The sequence below is a fragment of the Hyperolius riggenbachi genome, chromosome 1 (assembly GCF_040937935.1).
Source record: "Hyperolius riggenbachi isolate aHypRig1 chromosome 1, aHypRig1.pri, whole genome shotgun sequence".
Lineage (NCBI taxonomy): Eukaryota > Metazoa > Chordata > Amphibia > Anura > Hyperoliidae > Hyperolius > Hyperolius riggenbachi.
Genome location: NC_090646.1, coordinates 444,515,269 through 444,536,640, shown reverse-complemented (window position 1 = coordinate 444,536,640; position 21,372 = coordinate 444,515,269). Strand labels below are relative to the sequence as shown.

Below are 21,372 nucleotides of genomic sequence, written 5' to 3'. Positions count from 1 at the left end.
ATTTGCAGGAATGGATTTTTGGCAGGAACAGATCTTTTGCAGCTACAGATCTTTTGAGTGTGTGCAGCATCTTTGTGTGCAGCATCTTGCAAAGATTTTTTTCTGATGTGGAGTTCAGCTCCATAGAATAGACTGTGTAGGTATGGCTCTCATACTACATGGAAGGGGGTAAAATTGGTCTGTGATCTTTCATTTTCCAAAGACTATGGTCTGATGTGTGTATGCACCTATACACTACACAATGTTTTTTTTTTTTTAAAAAAAAGATTAGACATTAGGGCCCATATGCAATTCACTTTTTCACCTGAGTTTTCTCCTAGGTGATATTTTTAAACTTGTCAATAAAATGCCCTTTAAGCCCCCAGAAGGCAAGAAAATGCTCAAAATAATTTTGATAGTACTTTTTCACCAACTTTTAGGTGCTTTTCTGGTTGAAAAGTACTGGAAAGTTATTTAAAATCAAAGATGAAAAATTATCTCCTAGGAGAAAACTCAGGTGAAAAAGAGAATTGCATATGGCCCCAGGTCCTTTAATTAACATTAAAGTGGTATAAAACTCAGCATTTCTTCTTTGCTCTAAAAGATTATTTCCAGTCATAAATCTCCTACTCCCCCCCCTCCCCCCCCCCCCACACACACAAAGATGGTAACAGAACAGCATTCAAACAGTTAAACACAGCACTTTCTTCTTCAGTGGAAAGCTTATTGCTCACCTATGTTACCGCCTCTCACTGCTGCGTTACATACTGATCTCTATGTTCCTGACACTTCTGCTTTCACAGCAGACCTTCCAGAGGTTTCTGCTATTATTATTTCTGCAGTTTGCATACTATTTTTAAATTACATGATGAGCTTTCTTGATTATCTAATAGTTTTTCTCTTTCTGTTTTCAGATTGGGGCATCCCTCTTTGCCAGTAACATCGGAAGTGGGCACTTTGTTGGTCTGGCAGGCACAGCAGCTGCAGGTGGAATTGTAATCGGAGGATTTGAATGGAATGTAAGCTCTTGTACTGTAATAATTACCTGGCAAACTCCAAATAGAGATGCTTCTTTTAAAAAATGCAGCAAGCTGTAGTGTTCAAACAGACCAATGTCCTCATATTTCACATTATGTTAATTTTTAATTTTCACCAGGCAGTCCTCTGGTCATAAGAATAACAAAGGTATGCTGGCAATTATTACTAGTGTGAACAAAACCTAAGGCCCAAAAGGGAGCCCTAATGAGCTTGTATCTAAATAGCCCTCATAAAAAGCTGGCAAGTATGGAGCTTCACAATATAATTCTGGGTACTGCAAGTGGAGTGTGCTAACCACTTAGATGTTGTCTTAAAGCACCACTATTGCAAAATTTCTAAAAAGTAAAGCTAAAAAATATTTATTCTAGAAAGAATGCTAGTAGAAGGTATACTAAAGGGTTAAGAATTAGTTAAAAAAAGAGATCACCCTGCTTTTTACACATTCACGACAGCGTGAAAGTGAGAGCTCTTCTGACGGATAGCTCCTATCTGCCTGGCTAAAATCAGAGGAGGAGACAGTTTTTACTGCTTGAAATGCCGTTAGCAGCCCACTGTCCATCGAAAGATGTGTAAACAGCAGGGCGATTTATTTTTTTAACTAATTCTTAACCCTTCACTTTCCCTTCTACTAGCATTCTTTCCAGAATAAATCTTTTTTTAGTTTTATTTTTTTAGAAATTTCACGATAGTGGTCCTTTAATGTCCTCTTTAGAGCATTCTAAAGATCCCTTTACCTTTAGACCCAGAAGTAACAACCTCTAGTCACTATTGATCTCAGAAAATCTTATCAGATCTGCCTTTTAGGGCACATACACACGCCATACTTCCACAAACAACGGATCCGCAGACCCTCTGCTGGGCGGACGTTCTGCCAACAGTATCACGTGTGTACACGCTGTCGGCAGACTGATAAGGTTGTATCTGAACGATCCGCTGCGTGGAAGTATGGCGTGTGAACGCGCCTATACACACGCTCAACAGCGGTATTTTATGCAGCACAATTATCAAACTACTTTTCTGGTGAAATAAGCTGAAACAACCAAAAACTTCAACTTGTTTCACAACAAAAGTTGTTTGATAATTGTGCTGCATAAAAGACCTCTGTGGAGCATGTGGATGGGGCTTTAAAGAGGAACTTCAACCTAAACAAACATACTGTCATTAAGTTACATTAGCTATGTTAATTAAAATAGATAGGTAATACAATCTCTTACCCACCCGGGCACTCTCCACTCTACATACACGCGCACCCCACGTGGTTGCCTATTAAGGGCGTGCATATGACGTCAGACGTCACACATGCGGCCACGTTACTAGGCAACCACGTGGGGTGCGTCTATGGAGAACAGATTGCACCCAGAACCAGAGGAGGACAAGGTATTGTTTTGCAAAATTTTGCAGTTGATTGCCAGTAAACATGTCAAAAAAGTTTTTTCCCCCATGTAGATTTTGTGAAAAATTAATGTGACAAAAATAGCTTTTTAAATTCAATGCAAAGTTGTATTGCAGCAGTTTTGGCCTCATTAATGCTTTAATGTATGAATTTTTTTTATTTTATGAGTTAATTGATGACAATTTTAAAGCATACATGATGTGAATGGTGCAGATGAAGCATTACTTACCTGAGGCTTCTTCCAGCCCCTAGAAGTCTCTGTGTACCTCGCTGCAGTTCCAATGTGCTTCACTCTATGATCGCTGACCCAGTGGCACAGAATGCTTCTGTGTGCGTGAGCGCAATCGCAGGAGGCGCATGTGCTCCTGGGAGGGGACAGCTGGAAAGTGAAGCACTTCAGAACTGAGCGAGGGACACAGAGTCACAGCGTGTGGAATGGTTGTGGTGCAACAGTGCAGAGAGGCATACATTACAATGTAAACATGCGCATGTTACACATTGCATGCTTTATCCCAACGCGTTGCATAGCTGATGCGCCAATGTGAAAGCTCCATAGGAATATCATTGCATTACATTGGGATGCGAGGATATAGTGAAAAGAGTCTACGTTCAGGTTACTAAGTTTCAGTATCTAGTTTACCTCTCTTATTGGTCCAAGGTTCCCAGGTTTTATAGTGTAGGAGTTTGTCAGAAACAGTGGCATTGAAGTAAAATATGAATGGAATAAGAATAAAACCCCTTTATGTGTTGGGTCTTGTTCACAAATCAGTTCTAGTGAGGTAGCTACTAGCTAGAGAGTCTTCTGATAGGCTGAATAGAGAAACCAGAGTAGGTAATAGGTAGGATTTTTCACCTTTCAACTAACAGGATATAATAATTATCTGTCAGAGAGATGTTCTGCATACTCAGTAGTTTGCCACCGGGAGGAATAATTTAAAACTAGATAAGTTGGCTATTTTCCTCCAAGTAAAATTCACTGGATCAGTGCCCGCTAGGAAATCAGGATGAAATACTTCAAGGTTCGGAGGAGAATCCAACTGCAGGTTATGGGAACATTTCAACCTCTTCTAAAGCGTCAAAGTATAAGACAATCAACCACGAAAATTAGTCCCATGACATCAGTGCAAATGGAAAAAAAACCTGGCAAACTTTGCCTGCAATTTTTTCTTTCTTATTGCGCCTGTGCAGGCGCTCAAAGACGAGAACACATACGAGGATACGCATGGCAAGCGCCTATGCAGGTGCAGTGGACAGCCGACGCATCAGTCGGCAAAACTGAAACTGCACCGCGGCAGGTGAACAGAGGATCGTTGAGGAGCTGCGCGGGACAGGACGGCTGCGGGGGGCTGATAGAAGCGCTAGGTAAGTGAAACTCTTGTAATTTTTTAGTGTTAAGGTTCACTGTAAAGCAAACCTGAATTGACATGATAACTATTAAACTATGCGTCTGTGTGTGTAATATTCTGTCCCTGTGCTCACTTGTGGTCCACTTTGTGTGGGCTCCCTTCTATTCTGCTGCTCTGTCCCCCATTCAGCAAAGAAGCAGCATATGCGCTGTCCACTCCAAGCTCCCTGTACTCCTGCTTGGCTGTGCTCAGAAGCTGTGGTTGGGAGTATTCTGAGCATACTGTACATACTTCCAATGGCGTAGCTAAGGAGCTGTGGGCCCCGATACAAGTTTTACATTGGGGCCTCCCAAGCACTCTATACGTAACAATTGATTTAGTGCACTAAAACTTGCCAATGGCACCTACAATGTCAGAGGTGCAAGAAGGTAATGGGCAGCAGCTTGTTAATGATTACCACTATTCAAAGTATCTATAGAAGTGATTATTATGAGCACAGGACCAATAGAGGGCTAATACTGAAGTTGAGGGAGGGCCCCCTCTGGCTCAACGGCCCCGATGAGGTCGCAACCTCTGTAACCCCTATTGCCACGCCCCTGCATACTTCAGTAGTGCTATTTGTGCACGAGCAGCACTTTGACGTTCGCATGCCCCAGAACGCTCCCAGACATTTCTACTGTGCACAGTCAGACAAGAGTGCAAAATTACAGGAAGCGCGGGGTGGACAAAGCCCACCTCACTCCTATTACTAAGTATTGTGTTGATCTTACCTCCATCATCCTCTGAGACAAAATTCCCTTTATTTAAAGGAAAAAAAAGCAAGATCAAAAAATCACTGTTACTTTGCATCACTAGAGGAAAGCAGAGATCCCTCAGTGATATAATTTGTTCTTCCTTTACTAGGCTACTACAAACAGCGTTAGCTACAGAATGCAGAAGTCAATGGGTAGTAGAGTAGTAGTCATTAGTAATGTAGCACCCTCCCCATAAATATGTATAAGGCCTGGTTCACACAGACACGGATGGTAAACGGACCTGTGGAATAGATCAATTTTTAAAGGCATCAGTTTTCCATTCGTGACTTTCCGTTCTGTGCGCGGTCAATGCAATGCATCCGTCGGTCCTGAAAAACCGCTGCAGACCGAAACTTGTGATCCATTTGGAAAAATGGACTGAATGGATCCTTTGAAACAGAGCAATGTGACCAGATCCTATTGATTAAAATAGAATCTGTTCCGCTAGGGTGCGTTCCATTATGGTCCGCGCAAAAAACTTTTTTTTGTCCAAAGTTAACCGGGCCTATCTTAGTAGTTTCTAATATACAATCTTTGCATTGAATTCTCAGGATACATTACTTTTAGAAGACTGGTCCGTAACATGAAGAAAACATTATTTGCTAAGATACAATTGATGAGTAATTAAGACAAAAACAAAATATTCACATGATGTTTTTATTTTTTAGGCACTGGTGATTGTGATAATTCTCGGATGGATCTTTGTACCAATCTATGTGAAAGCTGGAGTAAGTTACATATCCAAGTTACATGTCGTCTTTGTAGTACTGTACTATAGCTTGTGCAAAAGTGTAATTACATCATGAAATTAAAAAAACAAACAAAAAAAAAACAGTAAAACAAAAAGATAACTTTTAAAAAAATTTTTTTACAATGGTGTGCAAAGTACAGTGGAACCTTGGTTTTGCGAGCATAATTTGTTCCGGACATGCTTGTAATCTAAAGCACTCTCATATAAAAGCGAATTTCCCCATAAGAATTAGTGGAATCCCCAATCCAAGGTCATTCATAGAAAAATTCTTAATAAGACAAGCAAGACACATAACATTTATATTGTGCTTTTATTCTTGCAGACTCTAAGTGCCAGAGCTGCAGCTACTAAGGCACACTCTATAGGCAGTAGCAGTGTTAGGAAGTCTTGCCCAAGGTCTGCTAATAAATAGGTGCTGGCTTACTGAACAGGAAGAGCTGAGATTTGAACCTTGGTCTCCTATGAAAAACGAGAGGATGAGGGTTATTATGTAGGAAGGCTTTCACTATTACAAACAACCTGTTGGCTCACCCAAATCTTTTCCTTTGTGTATGGTTTTAACTAGGAACTTATCCAATGACCATTGACATTGAAAAGTCACAACACCTCTGATTTTGCACAATCCTGCAGCGTTAAAGAAGGGAAGACCCATTGGCTCAGTCATACTGCCCAGTTTTTTGAGATAAGAAAGAGGGACACTTAAGCCACGCTCTGCCACACCCCTAGTCACACCCCAGCCACACCCCTAACCACGGCCCCAGAAAACCCCTAGGCACGCATACTATAAACATTTCATGAGAAAATGTTTTATTATTCAAACCACACTGGTCCTTTCTATTCTGGTTCATTTTAATTCATATTAAAGGGGCACTACAGCGAAAAACTGTAAAATTTAAAATATGTACAAACATATACAAATAAGAAGTACATTTTTTCCAGAGTAAAATGAGCCATAAATTACTTTTCTCCTATGTTGCTGTCACTTACAGTAGGTAGTAGAAATCTGACAGAAGTGACAGGTTTTGGACTAGTCCATCTCTTTATAGGGGATTCTCAGGGATATATTTATTTTCAAAATCACTCAGTGAATGGCAGTTGCCAGGGGCGTTTCTAGGGTCCTTGGAGATCGGGGGCACCTGTGGGCACCAGGCGGGGAGTAATAGGCAAAAAATGGGCGTGGCCATGTGGCGAGTGGGCGTGGCCATGGGTGGGGCCAAATGTACATGAACTTAGCGGCGGTGTAAGCTACAGATAACGGGCCTGCCCATCGAAATATTGGATGGAGCCCCCTGTCCTTTATTTGGATAATTTACAATCAGTATAGGCATAGATCAAAGATGTATACGCACATACAATTTTGATTGGTTAATTACTGACCCCTAATTTTACCACCCCCGTGCAGTAAGTGGGCCAACAGACAATGAATTTTATGAACAGAGCTAAAATTGGCTAATCAAAATTGTATGTGTGTACCAGGCTTTACAGCTAATACTGTACATACTGAAAGTAGCAGGGATCAGCATACAATATAGCTGGTTTACAATCAGTAAAGGCACAGAGTAACACCTTACACTGTACACACTGGAGGTAAATCAGCACACAGTGCAGCAACTAGAGAACAGCGTATACTGTACATACTGTAGGCAGCAGAATTCAGCACACTGCAGCTAGCGTGCCAAAAATATGAGGATCACGTTGTGCGGCGTGCTTATCGTGCCGCACCGAAAAATGGGTGGGCCATGGACCAGAATATAGGTGTGGTAACGGCCGGGTGGAAACAAATTTACATGAACCTAGCAATGGTGGGACATTAGATTATGACAGCGGTGGCGAACCTTTTGGAGGCCGAGTGCCCAAACTGCAACCCAAAAGTCACTTATCTATCGCAAAGTGGCAACCGCAATTTAAACTAAATACTGTACAAACGTTTTAACTCATACATGAACATTATGGAAAATCCAAGTTGAAAATAAACTGTGAAGATAAACAATTTCATCCATCCTACTCCTGAAAAATGTATTCAATTTTTTAGAACCTCCCAGTTTTATTTTCTGTTTTAAAAAGCTAAAAAAGTAGGTTTAATGCTATTGTCTCATATGATAAGGATTCAGCTTTTCCCATAGTCTCGCAGTTAGCAATCATGTGACCCCCAACAAGACAAATTCAGCAATCATGAGGCCCCCAACAAATCATGAGGCCCCCAACAAGACAAATTCAGCAATCATGAGGCCCCCAACAAGACAAATTCAGCAATCATGAGGCCCCCAACAAATCATGAGGCCCCCAACAAGACAAATTTAGCAATCTTGAGGCCCCCAACAAATCATAAGGCTCCCAACAAGACAAATTCAGCAGTCATGAGGTACATAAATAGACAGCATTTCACATACATAGGCAGAATCCCCCCTTAATATGGTAGCCCCCACCTTAGGTAGTGAGTGACAGGGACCCCCAGGTTAGCTAGTGAGTGACAGGCGCCTCCAGTTAGGTAGTGAGTGACAGGGACCCCGATAGTAAGTGACAGGGAGCCCCTTTAGGTAGTGAGTGAGTGCCAGGGAGCCCCTTTAGGCAGTGAGTGAGTGCCATGGAGCCCCTTCAGGCAGTGAGTGAGTGCCAGGGAGCCCCTTCAGGCAGTGAGTGCCAGGGAGCCCCTTCAGGCAGTGAGTGCCAGGGATCCCCTTTAGGCAGTGAGTGAGTGCCAGGGAGCCCCTTTAGGCAGTGAGTGAGTGCCAGGAAGCCCCTTCAGGCAGTGAGTGAGTGCCAGGGAGCCCCTTCAGGCAGTGAGTGAGTGCCAGGGAGCCCCTTCAGGCAGTGAGTGAGTGCCAGGGAGCCCCTTCAGGCAGTGAGTGAGTGAGTGCCAGGGAGCCCCTTCAGGCAGTGAGTGAGTGCCAGGGAGCCCCTTCAGGCAGTGAGTGAGTGCCAGGGAGCCCCTTCAGGCAGTGAGTGAGTGCCAGGGAGCCCCTTCAGGCAGTGAGTGAGTGCCAGGGAGCCCCTTCAGGCAGTGAGTGAGTGCCAGGGAGCCCCTTCAGGCAGTGAGTGAGTGCCAGGGAGCCCCTTCAGGCAGTGAGTGAGTGCCAGGGAGCCCCTTCAGGCAGTGAGTGAGTGCCAGGGAGGCCCTTTAGGTAGTGAGTGAGTGCCAGGGAGCCCCTTTAGGGAGTGAGTGACAGGGAGGCCCTTTAGAGAGTGAATGAGTGAGTGACAGGGAGGCCCTTTAGGGAGTGAGTGAGTGACAGGAAGGGCCTTTAGGGAGTGAGTGAGTGAGTGAGTGAGTGACAGGGAGGCCCTTTAGGGAGTCAGTGAGTGCCAGTGAGCCCCTTTAGGGAGTGAGTGCCAGGGAGCCCCTTTAGGGAGTGAGTGACAGGGAGTCCCTTTAGGGAGTGAGTGCCAGGGAGCCCCTTTAGGGAGTGAGTGAGTGCCAGGGAGCCCCTTTAGGGAGTGAGTGAGTGCCAGGGGGAGCCCCTTTAGGGAGTGAGTGAGTGCCAGGGAGCCCCTTTAGGGAGTGAGTGAGTGCCAGGAAGCCCCTTTAGGGAGTGAGTGAGTGCCAGGGAGGCCCTTTAGGTAGTGAGTGAGTGCCAGGGGGAGCCCCTTTAGGGAGTGAGCAAGTGCCAGGGGGAGCCCCTTTAGGGAGTGAGTGAGTGCCAGGGAGCCCCTTTAGGGAGTGAGTGAGTGCCAGGGAGCCCCTTTAGGGAGTGAGTGCCAGGGGAGCCCCTTTAGGGAGTGAGTGAGTGCCAGGGAGCCCCTTTAGGGAGTGAGTGAGTGCCAGGGAGCCCCTTTAGGGAGTGAGTGAGTGCCAGGGAGCCACTTTAGGGAGTGAGTGAGTGCCAGGGGGAGCCCCTTTAGGGAGTGAGTGCCAGGGAGCCCCTTTAGGGAGTGAGTGAGTGCCAGGGAGCCCCTTTAGGGAGTGAGTGAGTGCCAGGGGGAGCCCCTTTAGGGAGTGAGTGCCAGGGAGCCCCTTTAGGGAGTGAGTGAGTGCCAGGGGGAGTCCCTTTAGGGAGTGAGTGAGTGCCAGGGAGCCCCTTTAGGGAGTGAGTGAGTGCCAGGGGGAGCCGCTTTAGGGAGTGAGTGAGTGCCAGGGAGCCCCTTTAGGGAGTGAGTGAGTGCCAGGGAGGCCCCGCCGCCGCCGCTCCCCCCACCCCCCTTACCTTGTAGCAGACCTCAGGATCAGCGGCGACCCGACCAGTAAGAGCGGGCGCTGGACGCACCCGCTCGATATGTGGAAGTGATGTCACTTCCGCATATCAGTGCGGGCGCTGGGTCCTAGCGCCCGCACGATTGGTCGCCGGCTCGCCGCCTGATCCTGAGGTCTGAGTGACGCGGCGGCTGGAGGGAGCCGCTGCCAGAGGGGGCCGGGCGGAGATCCGTGGCACCCCAGGATAGATTGGGGGCACGTGCCCCCCCAAAATAGGGCTGGCGACGCCCCTGGCAGTTGCTCTGTCCAACTGCCAAAAAAACTGTGTAGGGAGCAGGGAAGCTGGCCAGCATCATTGTTTAAATCCTTTTTAGGGAATATCTTTATAAAGAATAAAAGGCTTGCTGAGAATCCCCTATGAAGAGATGGACTAGTCCAAAACCTGTCACTTCTGCAGATTTTCTACTGCCTACTGTAAGTGACAGCAACATAGGAGAAAAGTAATTTATGGCTCATTTTACTCTGGAAAAAACGTACTTTTTATTTGTCTATGTTTGCACATATTTTACATTTTACAATTTTTCGCCGTAGTGCCCCATTTGAAAAAACAAAAACAAAAACACATTTTTCTGCAGAAAACAAAATATATTCACACAGATCTGTACATCGGTCCTGAAAGAGGGACAAATGAGAAGAAAAGAGGGATAGAGGGACTGGGTTCCCAAAGAGGGACTGTCCTTTCAAAAGAGTGACAGTTGGTAAAATATTATTTATTTATTTTATATATAAAGCGTCAACATATTACGCAGTACTGGACATTAGTTAAGGTTACAGACAATATTTAGGGGTGACATACAGCAATAAGACGATACAGGAATACATGCAAACCAGATCAAGCAGCACAGTATGTGCTTGATTCACTAAACCGTGATAACTTATATCACGGCCGTTTTTGCGCGATTTTTCATGTTTGCGCATGATCGCGAATATTCACACGAAAATGCAAATTGATTGAGTGATTGCACACGATAATTCCCGTTTTCCCTTGAAAATTCCGATCGTGTGCAAACGCAAAAAAACGCGTGCAAAAACGCCTGTGATATGAGTTATCACGGTTTAGTGAATCAAGCCAATGAGTACAAGGTACCATGGTCTGTGAGAAAATAAATGCAATGCTGCGGGATTTAATGTCTCTATATTCGCTGGACCAGAGGGATAGAAATAAATGGTCTACTTAGTTGTGCCTGCTCAATAGATCTTAAAGAGAAACTCCGACCAAAAATTGAAGTTTATCCCAATCAGTAGCTGATACCCCCTTTTACATGAAAAATCTACTCCTTTTCACAAACAGACCATTAGGGGGCACTGTATGACTAATATTGTGGTGCAACCCCTCCCACAAGAAACCCCTCCCACAAGAAAAGTTCAAACTTTTTTTTGCCAGCTTCCTGTCTGATCACCGTGTTGCATTGTGGAAAATAGCTGTTACAGCTGTTTCCAACTGCCAAAAACCATGCAGCAGCTACATCATCTGCCAACACTAAAATGTTCACTGGAGTTCCTCTTTACAGAGAAACCAATCAGTAGCTGATAACCCCTTTCCCATGAGAAATATTTTCCTTTTCACAAACTGATCATCAGGGGGCTCTGTATGGCTGATATTGTTCTCCCACAGCGTGATGTCAGGACCATGTCCGGATTAATGCTGAGGAGGATATCATGTTATGCATGGACCTTTGTTTATTTTGTCTTATTTTTCTTTTTATTTATGTTCTTTACTTTTCTTTTTGTGTATATATGACGTTTTGTTTTTTTATGTATGTTTGATATTCAAATTTCATCTGCTCTTTGTGACATATTCATGATCTGATGCACCTATTCTGTGTCAAAATACCATCTTCAATAAACGTTTTGAAACTAAAAGAGTGACAGTTGGGAACAGTGGCACTAGGAAGTAGGCACAGCACTAATGGTAATGGGTAGGTTGTTATGGGACAGAAGAATAATGCAGGGCAGGGGTTCTCAAACTGGGTGCCGCGTCACCCTGGTGTGCCTCATGCACTTACCAGGGGTGCCTCGTCATGCATCCCCCATTGTTTGGGCTTGCTGCTAAATAAGGGTCAGAACGGCATTTTGGTAGTTATTTTTGCCGAGGGGTGCCTTGAAACAAAATTTCAAAGCCACCAAGGGTGCCCTCACCCGAAAACGTTGGGAACCACTGATGTAGGGCATAGTGCTGAGGAACAGGCTGTAGTAACACACAGCAAGTGAGCACTAAGTGGCAGGATGCAGCAGGCACATCACTAATGGGCAGGTCACTGTGGGACAGTGGGTATTGATAACAGCACTATATAAATAAGAATGATAATAAGGCAGGACACAGCAGCACTAATGTTCAGGCTGCAGCAGGTACAGCCACTGATGTTCAGGTTGCAGCTGGCACTACCATGGCGGAGGATGCAGAGTGGGTGCTGGAGAGCGTCCTGGCCACTTAGAGAACAGAAGTAGAACAGAAGTGCTCAGGTAACGTTGCTGCACATTTCATCCTCTGAATGCTGTGCTCCCCCCACCCAGCAGTATCAGTTCAGAATATCCCACAGCAGAAGCCTAATCTCCTAACTCGCTAGGCAGACATGAATTTTCCTGTCATCGCTGCTCTAGTGACTGGCATCTACTGACATCGTCACATGGCACAGGAGGACATGCTAGCCAATAGGGAGAGCAGTGACTGGAGGATTCAAAGCAAGCAATGTCTGGAGAGGTGAGAGATGTAATGCTGGGTTTACACCCTACAATTTTCTGTTAGATTCTTCTGTTAGATTTTTCTGTTCGATTTTCTGTTAGAATGCATAATTAGATTATTTTCTATAGAGAATGGTCATTATCTCTGGTGCATTGACTTCTGTTTATCTCCTAGTGAGTAGAACAATGCCTAATTGCTCGGCAGATATATCGTATATTTCCAACATGTTGAACTTTATCTATCTGGCAGGTAAATCTAACAGAAAATTGTATGGTGTAAACCCAGCATTTGGCTTCCATTGCGCGATACTCTGCACTAATACAGAGGGGCGTTATCTTGCAAAGCACTTGCAAACCAAGTATCATGCAATCCAAGGTTTTAATGTACATAACTTTTTATGCGGAATTTGTTTCGTATAGTGTTATCTGCCTTCATTGTTTATTAACCACTTTGTCCTCCTTGACGTAGAACTACGTCAAGGAGGCCATGTGTGCTCCCGCGGCCGATCACGCGCGTGCACGCGCATGATCGGCCGCGGATCGTTAGCCCAGGAATCAATGAATCGGGCCATGGTGCCAGATCACTGATTCCTCTCCCCCGCAGAAAAAGCGACAGCTTCTCTCGGAAACTTCGCTTTTTCTGCCTCCTATGTCCCTCTAAACGTACATATAACATAATACGCAATATAAATGTTTTTGTGTCTGTCTGTGTCAGAAAAAGCGAAGAGTGATGACATGTAAACAAACTCATGTAAAAAAAATAAAAAAATAAAAAAAAAATACACATATATTTACCTAAAACAAATACTATTTACATCCCACCCTCCCAAAAATACCCACATAAAATGTTTAATAATAATAATAAAAAAAACATTACAATAAAAACAAACAAACACATAAATATTTACCTAAGGGTCTAAACTTTTTAAATATCTATGTAAAGATGAAATATTTCTATTTTTTTTTTATATAAGCTTGTAAATAGTGATGGATGCAAAACGGAAAAAATGCTCTTTTATTTCCAAATAAAATATTGTCGCCATACATTGTGATAGGGACATAATTTAAACGGTGTAATAACCAGGACAAATGGGCAAATACAATGCGTGGGTTTTAATTATGGAGGCATGTATTATTTTAAAACTATAATGCCCGAAAACTGAGAAAAAATGATTTTTTTCAGTTTTTTTCTTATTCTTACTGTTAAAATGCATTTACAGTAAGGTAGCTCTTAGCAAAATGTACCACCTAAAGAAAGCCTAATTGGTGGCGGAAAAAACAAGATATAGATCAGTTCATTGTGATAAGTAGTTATACAGTTATAGGCTAATGAATGGGAGGTGAACATTGCTCGGATGCATAAAGTGAAAATGACCGAGGGCTTAAGTGGTTAAACTCTGGCTAATATTTGTTTAATGCATATTATGTATATCATCATTTGCAATGCACCATATTATATGCATTACACATTAACCAGTTTTGCATTATTTATTTTTTATCACCTGTCTGACTGGATTTGCAGTGCTGACTTCCTCTCGTAATGTCAGATGCTGCTAGGCTTGACTTAACAGCAGTCTATGAGTAACCTATTTTCTCCCCCATTCCATCATTACCCACAGGAAGTGGTCAAGGGGGAACTGGGAGGGGCACCAGCCAATCTTTTACTCTAAGCAAAGGGCCTGCTCACTTCCTCTCTGTGATCCACAGTAGGAAATTATGGCTTTGTGGTGAGGAAGAGTTCCACGTGCTGCTGGCAACTCTACTATGTGCACAGATCTCTGGGACACGTGACTTCCTTTCACAAACAGAACGTCTCTAGAACAGCTATAGCAAATATGATTATTGTGTGACCTATTTACTTTTATTAGCAATGAAAACTATGGGGAAATCGACCAGGGCTTTTATACAGTATAATAAATATAAGAGCAGGTCAGAGTTTTACAATAATATGTCGAGTTGAGGTGGGGGAAGTGGTGCACACCATAGGGTATAGCCCATAAGTTCCTGGGTGCACAGACTATTGGTAACTGGACAACCAATAGATCAATAAGGTAAATGGTCAACACTCCAATCAATATATCATATTATCTACATAGTAAAATCATCCAATGTTTCGAGACAATTATGTGTTTCTTTTTTAAGGAACAAAATGCCAAAGCAAATGTGCACTCTGAAAAAGTTAGATCTCCTGGGTGTCTGAAGGGCGCACAGCTTTTCCCTCGTCTTATTCTCATCCCTGACAGCCAATAGGCTGTCAGGGGTTTTGTCCCTCATGCTCCGCTCCTATTTAAGCCTGCTTTGCTCATTGTACCCTGCAATAGCTGCCTTGTGCTACTCTGCTGGGTGTGATATTGTTGCAAATGACTGCATACAACCTTAGTTACCTCTTGACCCTGTAATTGGATAGCTGCCTGGACCGACATTGTTTCTGTTATTGACCTGCTCTTGTCTACTCTCTGCTACCCTAATTATCTGACCTCCTGTGTATGACCCCTGGCCTGTTACTAGATTTGCTATGGATTACGTCCTTGTACCTCGCTTTCTGATCTCTTGTTGCTGACCCAAACTGTCCACTATCCTGCCGTTTGTTCCTGCTTAGTGTGGTTCGAGTGGTACTCCAGCCTTCCTCGCCTCAGTCTCAATACTTTGCATGCTGAAATCCTAGGGGTAACCGTAGTAGGCTAGGTGTAATTTTGTCTCCTATCAACGCAGGGACTTGTCTTTAGGTGAAGAGTGTGGTGTCAGATTGGGGTATTGGGACTGAAAGAAGGACAGAGATCCACATGGCCTCACAGCTACCTTCTTTGTTCTAAACTTCAGCCACCTCCTCCCCCTTTCTGCAGCTTCAAAAAGACTCACATTAGCTGTGTTCCAGCAGTAAGAAAAATAAGGAGTTTCCTTTACAGTAATATGCAGGGAGGAGCAGCTGTCTACTCCCTCCACTCTTGCTGCTACACTTCTGTGCAGAAAGCAGGGATATCACAATAAAAGGGTGCAATGCACACCCAAACCACTAGGTGACTCCCAAGGCCCATGCCTACGTGGCCTATGCCTAGGGACAGCCCTACTTATTGCTGTCCATTCTCTGCTGGAGGGATTCTACCATTTCCTCTCAGAATAGCAAATTCGAAAAATTCTCTCAGTTCTGGATACAGATAGGTTAAAATTTATTTTAGGTTTCTATTGCTATTTGCACACTATCCAGAGCTAAAATAAAAACAAACCCTGGAATTGGGCAGTATTTGTCTTTATCTTTTATATTGAAAAGTAAGTAGCCGCATTAACTAGCAGACAATGATAAACTATCATGTTGTATTTTTTTCTCATATGTTCTATTATTGGTACCATAGAGTTGAACATGCATTTGTCTTGTGCACACAGATATAGAACTATGGTATATCACTTTGCCAGGTAACCAGTGATTAACTGTAATGTTTGTCTCCCAGGTGGTGACTATGCCAGAGTATTTAAGAAAACGTTTTGGTGGAAGTCGAATACGGATTTACCTCTCTGTTCTGTCCCTGCTGCTCTATGTTTTCACCAAGATCTCAGTGAGTTAAAATAAAATCTACTAAAGTCAACCTAGATATGTACTTGTTACAACTTAAAGGGAATGTCCAAGCAAAATAAAAAAAATGAGTTTCACTTACCTGGGGCTTCTACCAGCCCCATGCAGCCATCCTGCGCCCTCGAAGTCACTCACTGCTGCTCCAGTCCCCCGCTGGCAGCTTGCCGACCTCGGAGGTCGGCTGGACACATTGGGTACATTTTTACGCATTCCAGGTACTGCAGGAACATTAACACATACATTTTTACGCGTTACTGGTTCAATGCGTAAATTTTTACGCATTGAACCAACAATGCGTAAAAATGTATGCGTTACTGTTCCTGCACTAGCGTGAATGCGTAAAAATGTACGCAATGCGTCCCGCCGGGACTGGAGCAGCAGTGAGTGACTTCGAGGGCGCAGGATGGCTGCATGGGGCTGGTAGAAGCCCCAGGTAAGTGAAACTCATTTTTTTATTTTGCTTGGACATTCCCTTTAAAGGTGTCCAAAGAGAAAATTATTGTATGTCTGTGTGTGCTCCCCATTACATTTCCTGTCTGACTCTGCTAGGGAAAAACAAATCAGCTGGCTGGTTTGGATTTTCCTACTGATCACTGCTGATTTCTCTCAGAACAAGCTGGTCAAGTCCAAAGTATCTCCTGACACATTCACCTTCATAGGTTTCAGCATGCACACTTAGTTGACACAAGTACTACTATTGATGGCGATATCCTCTGATAGCCCAGTTGTACCCACACAACTAGTTGACATCTGTTTTCTGTATTGCACAAGGTTAGTCTTTTCACTAGTTTAAGCCAAAAATATGTCATCAGCTGGACAACAGAAGCAAATTTTTAGGTGCATCAGTCCTACTAATATAATAAATGGGAAAGTTCGGATGTTTGGATGTTTGTTACTCGATCACGCAAAAACGGCTGAACGGATTTGAATGAAATTTGGCACACACATAGTACATTACCTGGAATAAAGTATAGGATACTTTTTATTCACATAACCAAAAAGAGACAAATACTGGAAAATGTAAACTGCAGCCATTCTTACACTGTTACACTGGAGGTGTGTTTAGCTTCTAAGGGTACAATGATTAATTTGCATATATTCAGCAGTGGTGCTCTGGGAGACATCTCAAGCTCACTCCAACCTGAATTATCGCAAATTCTTTCTGTTTTAGGAAAGCAAATTTTTGTTTTTCTTAACATCTTAGTAAGGGGGCTTTTAGGACCATTGTAGTCCCTTACACACTCCAATGAGTTCTGGGTCACCATGAGCTTGCTGGGTAGTCTGTACCTCTCGGTGTTACAAGCCCTACTGCATAGAGCCAAATTAATCCATGCCATGCACTGATGAGGATCAAACAATCCAAAACAGTCTGTATGCATGTTGGATTATTATGGCTCTGTACAAATTAACAAGCTGACACATCATTGCATTCCAGCAGTTCTGGAGGTGTGTTTAGCTTTTAAGGGTAATAATGGTTAATTTGCATATATTCAACAGTGATGCACTGGGAGACATCTCAAGCTCACTCTAACCTGAATTATCGCAAATTCTTTCTGTTTTAATAAAGCAAACTTTTTTGTTCTTCTTACACTGTTAATGGTAGGGTTCTCAACCTTTGCACAGTTGGTCGTTGGGTGGCTAGGATTATTATTCAGAAAAGTGGTTGGAGCCTATAAAAGCCAATCAAAATTCACCTATTGATTTTCAAGGGGAATATTTACATTTCTGCCATTCTTGCACTGTTAATGGCACAAGCTTCAAACCTGGTACAGTTGATCATTGGGTGACTGGGATTCAATTTCAGAAAGGGGGTTGGGCCACAAATAGCCAATCAGATTTGTTTCATTCCAATGCAAATTATTGTTGCCAAACACTGCAAAGCTCACAAACTTGGAAATTGAGTAATTGATTAATTGTGTGTTAGGGTTAGGAAAGTGGGCATAGCCAACACCAGCCAAATACATAAGCGGGCAATGCAGGGTCATAAGTGGGCGGAGACAAATACAAATTTTACTGGGGAAATGTAAACAGCAGCCATTCTTACACTGTTAATGGTAGGGTTCTCAAACTTTGCACAGTTGGTTACTGGGTGACTGGGGTTAATATTCAGAAAAGTGGGTGGCGCCTACAAAAAAACAATCAAAAATTACCTATTGATTTTTCAGGGGAATATTTCATTGCTGCCATTCTTGCACTGTTAATGGCACAAGCCTCAAACCTGGTACAGTTGATCATTGCGTGACTGGGGTTTAAATTTATATAAGGGGGTGGAGCCCCAAACAACCAATCTGATTTGTTTCATTTTAATGCAGGTTATTGATGCCAAAGACCGCAAAGCTCACAAACTTGGTCATTGAGTAATTGAGTAAATGGGTGTTAGGGTTAGGAAAACTGGGCGCAGCCAACACCAGCCAAATACATAATCGGGCAATGCTGGGTCATCAGTAGGCGGAGACAAATACAAATTTCACTGAGAAAATGTAAACTGCAGCAATTCTTACACTATTAATGGTAGGGTTCTCAAACTTTGCACAGTTGGTCACTGGGTGACTGAGATTAATATTAAGAAAAGTGGGTGGAGCCTACAAAAGCCAATCAAAATCCACCTATTAATCTTTAAGGGGAATATTTAATTATTTAATTGATGCCATTCTTGCACTGTTAATCACCTGTACCTGGTACAGTTGGCCATTGGGTGATTGGGGTTCAAATTCAGAAAAGGGATGGAGCCACAGCCAATCAGATTTATTTTATTTCAATTCAAATTATTGATGCCAAAGAAATGACAAACTTGGTCATTAAGTAATTTTTTGTTAGGGTTAGAAAAAGTGGGCAGAGCCAACACCAGCCAAATACATACCTGGGCAATGCCGAGTCTTCAGTGGGTGGAGACAAACACAAATTTCACTGGGAAAATGTAAACTGCAGCCATTCTTACACTATTAATTGTAGGGTTCTAAAACTTTGCACAGTTGGTCACTGGGTGACTGGGATTAATATTCAGAAAAGTCGGTTGAGCCTACAAAAACCAATCACTATTCACCTATTGATTTTCAAGGCAAATATTTAATTGCTGCCATTTTTTCACTGTTAATGGCACAAGCCTTAAACCTGGTACAGTTGATCATTGGGTGACTGGGGTTAAATATTTAGAAAAGGGGTGGGGCCACAAACAGCGATTCATATGTGTTTCATTTCAATGAAAATTATTCATGCCAAAGACCACAAATCTCACAAACTTGGTCATTGACTATTGACAATTGTGTGTTAGGGTTAGAAAAAGTGGCCACAGCCAACAGCAGCCAAATACATACCCAGGAAACATTAGGACATCAGTGGGTGGAGAAAAATACAAATTTCACTGCCAGAATGTAAACTGCAGCCATTCTTACACTGTCTGTCAATGGCATGGTTCTTAAACTTTGCACAGTTGGTCACGGGGTGACTGGGATTAATATTCAGAAAACTGGGTGGAGCCTACAAAAGCTAATCAAAATTCACCTATTGATTTTCAAAGGAGTGGAGCCACAGCCAATTAGATTTATTTCATTTCAATGCCAATTATTGATGCCAAAGACCGCAAAGCTCACAAACTAGGTCATCATTGAGTAATTGTGTGTTAGGATTAGAAAAAGTGGGCAGAGCTAACACTAGCCAATTACATACCCGGGCAATGGGTATGTAATTTAGTAATTTAGTATTAAATAATCTGTTTATAATGTAAATAATTGCTTTTGTCCAAAGAGAGGTTCTTGCTTTTGACTTCTCTGTATAGCAGATGGTCTGTCTCATGCATGCTCTTGGGAAGGCTGCCAAACATGTTGCAACAATGCTGACTGATCATTTTTGAAATATTTATAAAGCCAGTATATCTACATGCACGTGTCTACAATCACAAAAAAGCTACACAAAATATTCAAAGTCCCCTCCCCCCCCCCCATTCCACCTAATTTATTCTGACCCTAAACCCAAATGCTAACCTACCATTTGTCACCTAACCTTTCCTTAACATCACTTCTGCTGACAAGATAACCTCCCACTGCCCTTAAAGCACACTTGAACTGAGAGGTATATGGAGACCGAAGGTGATTACTCCATCCTGCTCCTCCAGGACCTCTCCACATCATTTTACACTGTCAACCACTCCCTCCTGCTCCACTCCCTGCAGTCCATGGGTATTCAGGACCTAGCCTTAGCCTAGACCTCCTCCTACCTCTCCAACCGCTCCTTCACAACATCCTTCAATGGTGCCTCATCTACTTCCTTACTCATTTTGGTCTGTGTTTCTCAATGCTTTATCCTGGGACCTTTACTGTTCTTACTCTACACCACCTCAATTGGGAAAATCATCTCCTCCATGGTCTTCAACCACCACCTGTATGCCGATGACACCAAGATATACCTCCACGCCCTGGATTTCTCCTCCTCTACCATGGACAAGCTCTCCACCTGCCTCACCTCCATTTCCTCCTGGATAGCCACCAGGATCCTGAAGCTCAATCTGAACAAGACTGAGTTTTTGATATTTCCTCCCCGCATAGCTGCACCCCTCCCAGATATGCATATCACAATTGTCAACACTACCATCCGCCCTACCCCCCAAGCCCGATGCCTAGGTGACACCCTGGGCTTGGCTCTCTCCTTTGCACCCCACATCCAAGGTATTACTCGATCCTGCAACATCTCCAGGATCTGTACCTCCCTGTCCCATGCCACCACCAAACCCCTCATCCATTCCCTTGTCATCTATCACCTGGAATATAGCAATACCCTTTCATAAGGCTTTCTCTCAAATCATATTGCCCCCCTACAATCAGTAATGAATGCAGCAGCCAGAGAATTCAACCCCTCTCATCGCAGTGCCTCTACAATTCCCCTCTGTAAAGCTCTCCACTGGCTCCACATCCTCTTCAGGATCAATTCCAAAATGCTGTGCTTGGTCTACAAATCGGTGCACAGGACCTGCCTGGCCTACATTTTCGATCCAGTTCCATAATACCTTCTGCTGGCCACCCTCTCAACAGGCACACCTATTGTCTCCACCCCACGCTATAGATTGTAAGCCTCTGGCAGGGCCCTCCTCCCTAGTGTTTCCAGCTTGATTATGCAATCTCACGGTCTGACACCCTTTTTGCAAACTAGAACAGTCTCTATTTTGAACAAATGCAATGAACTACTGTTATCAAATTATTTGCATCATCTTGTTTTGTTGTGAGCTCCTTGTATGTCCTACCTTATATGTTAACCCATTTATCTGTTATGCAGCGCTGTGGTGCTTTATAAATACAATAAATAATTATAACTATGGCAGAGGTGTATGAGTTGGCAGGAATGAATGAAGAGATGATCATGGAGTCATATACTTATTCCAAGCTTATTCCTTTTTTTCAGGCAGATATGTTTTCAGGAGCCATTTTTATCCAGCAAGCTATGCGAATCAATATCTACATAGCCATTGTTATGCTGCTGCTGATTACTGCTCTATACACTGTGACAGGTAGGTACAAACAGAGAATCAGATGCCAGCTTACTAGAAACAGACCCGTAAAACACGGTTTCTGATTGGTTACTCTGAATTACTACAAGCTGAAGTTGGACTTGCTACCTCCCTTCCTTTAGCAGGTGCATGACC

General features: G+C 43.2%; 1 protein-coding gene across 1 annotated transcript in view; it reads left to right on the top strand.

Moving 5' to 3' along the window:
- SLC5A1 (solute carrier family 5 member 1) overlaps nucleotides 1–21,372 on the top strand; it is an 80,510-nt gene that overhangs the window by 30,457 nt on the left and 28,681 nt on the right. The window contains exons 3-6 of the mRNA XM_068271461.1: nucleotides 894–998; nucleotides 5,219–5,278; nucleotides 15,619–15,723; nucleotides 21,132–21,237. Of these exons, the coding sequence (XP_068127562.1) occupies nucleotides 894–998; nucleotides 5,219–5,278; nucleotides 15,619–15,723; nucleotides 21,132–21,237 (376 nt within the window). The remainder of the gene's footprint in view (nucleotides 1–893; nucleotides 999–5,218; nucleotides 5,279–15,618; nucleotides 15,724–21,131; nucleotides 21,238–21,372) is intronic.